The sequence below is a fragment of the Phalacrocorax aristotelis genome, chromosome 2, assembly GCF_949628215.1.
Source record: "Phalacrocorax aristotelis chromosome 2, bGulAri2.1, whole genome shotgun sequence".
Taxonomy (NCBI): Eukaryota; Metazoa; Chordata; class Aves; order Suliformes; family Phalacrocoracidae; genus Phalacrocorax; species Phalacrocorax aristotelis.
Genome location: NC_134277.1, coordinates 89013555 through 89022364, shown reverse-complemented (window position 1 = coordinate 89022364; position 8810 = coordinate 89013555). Strand labels below are relative to the sequence as shown.

The 8810-nt window shown below is 40.8% G+C and overlaps 1 protein-coding gene across 1 annotated transcript; it reads right to left on the bottom strand.

Annotated features, from left to right (window-relative positions):
- Nucleotides 1-2402: 2402 nt before the first annotated feature.
- LOC142053922 (carboxymethylenebutenolidase homolog) lies at nucleotides 2403-8033 on the bottom strand. Its single transcript, XM_075086151.1, has 5 exons — nucleotides 7725-8033; nucleotides 6974-7081; nucleotides 4957-5099; nucleotides 4460-4551; nucleotides 2403-2800 (listed from the first exon to the last, which is right to left on the bottom strand). Exons 1-5 carry the CDS (start codon nucleotides 7928-7930, stop codon nucleotides 2621-2623), a joined length of 729 nt encoding a protein of 242 aa, XP_074942252.1. The 5' UTR covers nucleotides 7931-8033; the 3' UTR covers nucleotides 2403-2620.
- Nucleotides 8034-8810: the final 777 nt, after the last annotated feature.

The window sequence follows — 8810 nt, the reverse complement described above, 5'->3', positions numbered from 1 at the left end:
TTAAACACAGCGCTTTTAATGCAGTACTGAAAAGCTAGCTATGATAGTGATCTGCATCGGTTCTCGCCTAAACTAGAGTTACGTCTGGGCTGAGCAGCTAGGGCTTATGTGCAGAACATGCCTCCTTTCTTCTGAGGCAAACCATCCTCCCCATTCCGCACGTGTGAGGAACTCTGCCTCTGTATGCCATTTAAAGACCTGGAGGAAAGTTTACGCACTGCCTGCAAACTCCTTACCTGTGCACTGAGGAGGGGGGATGAGGGCAGAGGGGAATGAACTGGGGTGAGTTCAGGGCATCCACCACCATCATGGTCAGCCAAACAAGCCTGGGAACAATTTATCAGGGGCCCCAGAAGCCATGGCACCCATGGCCACATGCTGCGAACGGCAGGAGAGCCTCGATCCCCAGCATGGCTGTAGGCACCCTGTGCCAGCCCTGACAACCCAGGGCTCAGCGCATTTGGGGAAGAGAACAGGCAGTCTTTCACACCTCTTCTGTAAAAACTGTTTACACAACTGCAGCTGCGTCCCACACGTGCTATCCCACAGCTACAGCACCCAGCTCGTTAGCTTCATTTAAGCCAGCTCCCCACTGAATGCTTAAAGAAGCTGTGTAGTACATGGGAAAACAAATGGGAGAAAGCTGTTGCGCATACAATGTGTGTTTCTAGCCCACTCCAAAGAGGTTTTTAACACCAACAACATTTTTCAGTTCAGGACAAGCTATAGCAGACACTGCCTTCCCAGCTCCCTCAAATTTATATTTTCATGATTAGCAAAAGCTTCATCATGCTCACACCTCGTCTCCTAGAAAAATATAGAGCACTGCCTTCACAAACCCACAATATTTGGAGGATTTTTCTGAGGTCATGAAGGCACGCAGGGACAGGAATGGTGCTGAGGGCCTGGAGCTCTCCTTGGGGTATGCGGGAATGCTGCAGGATAGGAACCTGGATGTTTGGCTACATGAGATACAGCCAGTGACCTGGTACAGCCATTTGGGGACATGGGCTAACACAGACTGGGGTTATCATGTAGAAAGCACCAGGTTGGCATGGGGATTTAGGGGGTCAGAGGACTTTTCAAGGCATCCCTGGAAGTCACCTCGTCCAGTCTCCCACAGTGGGCCAGGACAGCTTCTAAGCTAGACTGCACCACTCAAGGCTTCACCCTGCGGGGTTCTGAAAGTCTCCAAAGAGGGGGACCCCACCACTTCTCAGGGTGGGCTGCTCCAGAGCTTGGCTGTGAAACACCCTCCCCTCCCCAGAGCACAGCGGGAGAGAGGTATGTTCGGGCATTGTACTATTGATCTAACTATTGAACATCCTCCATCACCACATCTATAGCCATGCCTCCACTGAGGCAAAGACAGACATACTGACTGCCAGTCCAGATAGCTGAGCAACATGCAGTTTGTACAGTGCCTCTAACTTCATAACTTCTCACAGCAGTATTGTTTACCATACTCGGTCTGTTGAGGTATGCGGACAACCCACATAAGGTGACTTCATAATTGCACTGATAGTACAGTGATGTGTGAAACCGTCAAACATCCCTGGTACCAAAGGGAAAGTAATATCCATGCAGATATCTAGGCTTGATTTATGGCTACATTAACAAGGCAACAGTGTGAAGAACTGACAGATGTTGTAGAAAGTAAAAAGGGACATGGGGCCCTTAGAGCATCTCTGAGTAAACCCAAGTTGCCAAGTCATTACCAAGTCAATGAAATAAAAATGGTCAGCTTGTCAGCAAAACTGGAGCCCCTGCCAGGGTTGTTTATTGTTGTTTATATGGTGTGTACTTGTGAGGAGATAAGGATGATAAAGGGGAAGAACTTGAGAGAGGAAGAAGGGATATAATGTAAAGAGAACAATATAATCAGGACTGAGTGGGGGCATCTCCCTGTCAGCCTGTGCCTGGTTTGGACCAGGACAATAAACCCACTGTTTCCACAGTGTTCATACCTGGGTTACTTCCACAGCCAGGAGGGACTGGTTATGTTTTTCCCTGATGTTGGTGAAGGAATACTAGAAGTTCCCTTCTTAATATTGCCAAGGGAATACCTGAAGGTTGCCACTTAACAACATCATTCCTTCCTAAATCCTTAACATTGCCAAACGTTTGTTTCACACATGGGAAATTCTGCTCAGTACAGCAATATATTGGAGATAAGTGCTTTGTAGTTAATAGAAAAACAGATTAAAAAAAAGTCTGTATGCAAAACCAGGGTACTTCTGTGTTAACACCTATGATCACCAATCATCACACCAACATAAATCCTGAAACTACTCAGGTAAAGTCAGGATGAAGTCATGCTTGCTAGCATAGACAAATGGATAAACAATATCATTACTATTGATGTCATAATGCAGAATAATGAAGCAAACACAAAGCAAGATAAATGCAATCAACTTTTAATGACTAATCATCCCTCAGTCCAACTTTGATTTCACAATCTTGTTTGTTTTGTAAAAAAATAATAAAGAACTATAAATTAAATTGTTCCCATTTTTGTTTTTAAACAATTTTCAAAACCAGATGTTTTCCCTTGACCATTTTCTTCTCTAAAATATAATTAAATACAGATCTTGCAGCCTAGTGTTACTTTATGCTTTTGTCAAATAAACATTTTGATCCAATCAATCATATCCTTTCTAGCTTCTTCAATATAAGGTTTATCATGAGGTTTCATATCTTCCGGTTTCAACTGTGCAAACCCATGAACTTGTCCAGGATAAACTTTAATTTTATATGCAACTTTACAGTACTGTTTCAACTTCTCCTCCAGTAAGGTGATCTGTAAAAGAAAGCATTCTTCCATTATATTGTGGCTTTTTTTCAAGTTTGCCAAACTTGCTGTTTCTAATATCACTACATCTTTGTCTTTTCTTGACTATCACACCTGAAGCAGGCTCTGTTGCTCAACAGATGAGAAAACCCCTCCTTGGAATGCAAGACTGAAATGCTTTTTTAAAGTATGGGTGAGTCTGAGAACCTCAACAGTTACTGCAGAGATGGTTTGGTAAATCTCATTGCCATAAAGGAACGGGTGCACTTCTATTCAGAGACTTAATATGGTTTGTAATCTAATTTTAAGCTCTAATCTTGGGAGAAAATATTCCCTAAACCTCAGTGACTCAGTCTAAAATATTTTGATAGGCTTCGTAACAGAGTTTAAGAAAACACAAGGGGGGAGCTTAGTTTACTGAATAACAAAAAACCACTGCTCTCGCATAATCTTTTGATGATAAGTACACACATGCTTACACACAGAGAACTAATCACACGATTATGCACCTGTATAGGTGTAGTCACATTTTTGTGCTCATTTCTATTAAAAAGTCAGAACGTAGGAGAATGAACACTTATTCTGCCCCTGCAAGCTTAATTCTACCCATTGTGCAGATTAGAGACAGTACAGTAATTTACATCATGTTCACATTTTTTTATATAGAGCCCTTTATTGCTTAGCGCAGAAAACAGTGTATCTGAGGACATTTTTTTTTAACACAGGCATTTTTATTACAGAATCTGCACAGATAGCTCAGAGAGAAAGATTCAGGAGAAAAAGGTATGGCTTCAGTGTGTGACACACGATGGAAAAAATGTACTTATGAAAATTGTGCCCCTGGGAAAAAGCCACTTTTACCCTAAAAAGGTGCCAGGGAGTGAAGGGTTTGTTCTCCTGTGCAGGGGAGACACATATCTGATGTACAGATCAACATGCTGAATAACACAGTTAAAAGTAAATACTGATCGGCCTCTGCACTCCCAGAGCACACGGCCAGTTCCCCAGTTAGGCCCTGCTCCTACACAACAGACTATGCTAGAGGTGGTATGTCATCCTTGTCACTGAAGAGAAGGAACTTATGCACAGAAGAGGGCACCAGTTTCCTACCCATATATTTACCCAGCCTCTCAGATATGCTTACAATAGGGGTTATATCAGAATATAGATGTCAGTCAGGAGTCAAAATAGAGTCCACAAATTATAATGGTCTTAGTTAAAGTTCTGACACGGTTCATTTTGTCTTCTTGTACCAAAAGCAATTACTCATTGGTCCACATCATCAGAAAGCTCAGTTACTAGGCTGAAATTATTTTTTTCCATTCAAAGTCCAAATTCAGTGGTTTAACTACCTGTTCTCTCAACCATAGCAGTAGTCGCCAAGCCTTTGAGATGTTAGGCTCACACCAGTTGAATCTCCCTGCCCAGTTTCACACTCTGCTTGTCCAGCCACTCAGAGACAGATGACTGATCTTTACTGCATTTTTCACCTCAAAAAAGAAGCTTTGAATAACCTAAGCAAGCTATGGGGGAAGTTGCAATAGAAGGAAAACAATCCACCCTGTCTGATTTTTCATATCTGAAAATGGTTTCTAACAAGCTAGGATTTCTGTGTGGGATGAAAGAACTATGGGAGAAGAAAAAAGCATTTCCAGTAGAACATCTTACCTCATCATAAGAAATAGTGTGGTCTTTCTCACCAAAAATGAAAAATGTGGGATTTAATAAATTGTATCTTTCTTCAGAGTCTCTGATGATTCCTATAATGTTTTTGAGAAACAGTCTGTTAGTGAAGTTAACATTCTTGCAGGATAAGTGGCAAATGAAACATTTCTATTTAGGTTTACTCGTTATGTAAATTTTTAGATAAGGACAGTTTCTATTTAAATGGAGAAAAAAGCATCTGGAAAACATAATTCCCCACTTCCCAAGCACTAAAAAACATTAGAAAACCACTGTGCAAAAGGAAGCTTTTTTTTTTTTCTGGTTTACAGCATTCTTAATTTTTTATACCAATATAGCATGTTGCTGAAATAACCATAATTAAAATCTGCAACTCACCTTTGAGTTGAGCATTTACAAAAATTGTTACAAAGCAATAACTAGACTTACAAACTATGCATAGTCATGTGAGCCCATGTAAGTTTTCATGTGTTCTACACTACCATAGAGGGACACCCCAGCGGTTAATTGAGGATTTTTCAGCATCAAGTGATGTACTGCCATTCCACCCCAGGAAAACCCAACGATACCAATCTTCTTTGCACCGCATTGTTCCTTTAGATACTTCAAGACAACATCAGCTTCCCTAAGACATATAAACAAAAGTAAACTAAGGAATCTATTGCAGAAACAATACTTGACAATTTCAGAAGCAAATTAAAAGAGATACATGACTTTTTCTGCATCTGCACCCCCAATCATTTGGAACAGAAAATACTTATAAAACACATTTGAGCCCAAAGCAGTGGCTTCTGTTCTTAAATGGGAGTTAACATCTCTGATCCTAGTTTAGGGAAGTACAGGTGTAGGTAGTTAAATACTTACCTGAATCGTGACCTGCTCCTTTGTTTTCAAAAGAAGCAAATTTTTAATTGAATCACTTTGTCTAGGACAGGACAACTAAAGACAAGACATATCTGCAAGTAGAACAACACCTTGCATTATGGATTGTAGGAATAGATAACCTTCACTGTGCTATCTCTACAGAGTCCACCTGTTTAGATAAGGGTTCATCCTGAGTATGTCATTCCTTTTGCATGAGTTAATATTAAAATATCCTACCAGCCCTACATGCAATAATACTATACCAAAGCAGCAATTACTCAAAATTAAACTGTCAGTAACAATAATGTTTAAAAAACAGGTATTGCATGAGGTAAATGCAAAAAATACGCAAATTGTTTTTAACGTAGGCCAGAGCAGGTAATTTTTTTTAATTGCTAACTTCCTAGTTTTATCTTTCTTATTATCAGCAGAGTTTTAAATGAACTTTAAAGGCATACTGCATATACAAATAACTATATTTTCCAATATTCTGCACATTAGTATGGTCATTGCAGGTTTGGTTAAGCTGAAAAAAAACAGTATGAGAGTGACACGATCAGGAGATCATGTCCTAGGCTTGTAGCATGTGCACTGTGAATGGATGAGCTCTCTCAGGTGTGTTTTGTATGGAAGGATACTAAGTCATGGGCGTGTTGCATTCTTTGCGCGCTGAAAGAGCAATGGATCTGACCTTGAGAGCAACTACAAGTGAACCTTCAAAAGACAGCACAGGCATGTCCTTGAGGTCTTAATTGTCTAAGACAATGCCCGCATATCTGCTCACTCTTGGGAGTGGGATTTTTTACAGGTGTTAGTCATTCATCTTTTCAAAAAATTCAGTCACAGCTTCTGCAACTGTATAGTAAAAAGCTTTGCTGAGAGATGTTGAAGTTAGGCTGTGACTGCTGGGGCCTCTTGAGAGGGTCAGAAGAATACTTGTGGCTTACAGGATGATAGCTGAGTAATAGGGTGACACTGCCTCACTATCATCTTCTGAGGTTTAGGCTGTGGTGATAGATACTGAAGAAACAGTATTTCCTCCCATAATTCAGGGAAGCCTTGTTACAGGCACTGCTAGGCTCTACAGATAATGGGGCCTCTATTTCACACTGAGAAAAACAGTATAGGTGATCAGATGTATCTTAGGTTTTGGGCAGTCTTGTAAATTTTCATCTAGTGCTGCTCAGGAGAATATGATCTGTACCTAGCATTATCTACAAGACAGAGAGCAAGACAGGCAAGTGACAACTGGCAGATAACATGGGCGCTTCTGGAAGAGTTTTCCCCCTTATCCTGAGGAACTGGAGGCAGAATCAACACTTGTGGGTGAGAGTGCTGGGTATTTCACAGCCCATGAAACACTGGCTATGAGCCTGTGTGGCCAGTATAACATAGTTAGAAAAGGGCCCAGGAAAACAAGATGGGGACAATAAGCAGAGTGACAGATGGAGCAGATGATCTTTTCCAAATCCCAGCCAAGGCAGTGCCCAGAACCACAGAAGAACCTCCCAGAATAAGCAATTCTGTGTGTGCAGCCAGCTTGCCCTACTGTGAGGTGCTGCTTTTAACATTTCATACAAACTCCCCTCATTTTCTGGATGCTTTTTAAAGTTCAAGTACAAATATGTTTCTTACTTGTCTACTTTCATAGGATCATGATCTTTCATCCAATCAGCAAAGTCAGCCCAGTGATCAGTAGTTTTCCAGGGCTCTGTCCCCTTGAAGAAGTCTGGGCAGATAGTTCTGTGTGAGACATGGAATCAAGTCAACTTTCACATCCAGATGGGGAGAATCTGTGGATGTTTAAACGTCTCCTAATGTATTCTCTACTCCAGAGTACACATCTACACAGTTACTATCTGAATCATATCCTACTCATCCTATTCTGGCAATCAGCAGAGCTAAAAGTATATGTCTGTCTACAGAAAAAAAAAAACAACCCACAAATAAACTCTCATTATTTCCCTAGACATACTTAATACAAAAATAAAGGGATTAAGCAACCTGATTCTATGTAAACACATATATATATCTCCGTTAGTAAAAGCTAAAGCAACCGTTCAAAAGGTTTGCTTCTGAAAAGCTTATACAACTTAAAGATAGATACCACAGTTTATCTTTTAATCGCCCACGCTGCCACATAAGTGCACACACTGGCACTTCATGACTCCTCGTGGCTTTGTGCTCAGGTAGCCATTTTTGATGGGTCAGTTTTAGTAGCTTTGGTGGCCTCATGGGAACATTTTGTCCCTTTACATTTTTATTTGCTCGGACTGAAATGGTACGGTTGCCCTGTGTGTATAGGAAACATCACATGCCGTGTCTAACTTTGGGCTGGTGATCTATCAGTGCTTTTATGAGGCAGAGAGGAAAGACAGTTACTTACATGTATCCATGACCTGCAATCAAATCAACTATGTATCTAGTGTCTGGGAACAGCCATCCAAATATATCATGAATCACAATCACAGCTTTGTCTGTGAAAAAAGATGGCCTACAAACATATGCCTTGATGTGCTCAATTTGTACTTCATGTCCAAGGCACCCATACTGAGATCTTTCTCCAGTATCATAGAGAAAAGGATCAGCCATTTGGAAACCTAAAAAAAAAGAAAAAGAAAAGAGAGCAAGAAAGTAAAAATTATTTGTTAACACAAATTTTTAAGGGTGAATAAAATCTGCAGAAAGTAGTTCAATAACTTCTATAGATAACATTGACATCCTTGTCTGAAAGGAGAAAGTAGAAAAAAGCAAAACCAATGTTCCAGTGCAGAATGGCTTTTAGTCCATAATGTGTTATTAAGCTGTGAATGAACAGAAATACCAAAAGTGAAGCTATAAAATTATGAACAACCTGCACATGTAGGTTGTGACTCTCCTGTCACGTCTGTTTTGCTCCCGCGCTGTCAGTACTTGTGTGAAGCAGTACAGCTTCAGATGTCACTCTCTCCCCAGGCAAGGGGCCATCATGCATGTCTTCATGGCGAAACCCATGCTGGTTTCTCTGAATTTTGTGGTGGGTAAGGGCCACATCACTCAACTGCTACAGAAAAGCAGTGTTCAGTGCTTCTCTCAGCCCTGGTGCATACTAGCTAATCTGTGCTTTCGGTAGCAGCATCACAGCTGTTCTGGGAGCCAATGTATCAGGAGCAGTTGGTGAAGGACTGCAGTACTGATTTGTGAATTAGCTTCCAATGCCTTGGGCTCATATGCCCTTGAAAGGGATTGCAAGAAAACAAATGGATATGCAAATCTCATTCAAAATATGTGAGAGTATTTGCTTTTGTCCCTTCTCCAAAAATAGTAATGACAGACAATTATCCAGAGCTGTCTTAGAGATTAAAGTCAAAAGTTGTTCTGACTCTCTGTGTCAGGAGCTTGGAATGGACTCTGCAAAAAGTAGAATGTGTTCCTGTAATTAAAAGTAGTGTTATAATGCATCTATACAAGGTATCCAATTAAGTCAGCAGGG

What these genes read in the sequence shown, in the direction of transcription:
- LOC142053922 (XM_075086151.1), bottom strand. Translation starts at nt 7,930, where the DNA reads ATGGCTGATCCTTTTCTCTATGATACTGGAGAAAGATCTCAGTATGGG. An exon ending in ATTGCAGGTCATGGATACAT is followed by an intron (nt 7,082 to 7,724) that starts GTAAGTAACTGT and finishes TGTCTCACACAG; the next exon opens with AACTATCTGCCCAGACTTCT. An exon ending in CGCTGGGGTGTCCCTCTATG is followed by an intron (nt 4,552 to 4,956) that starts GTAGTGTAGAAC and finishes AAAACATTATAG; the next exon opens with GAATCATCAGAGACTCTGAA.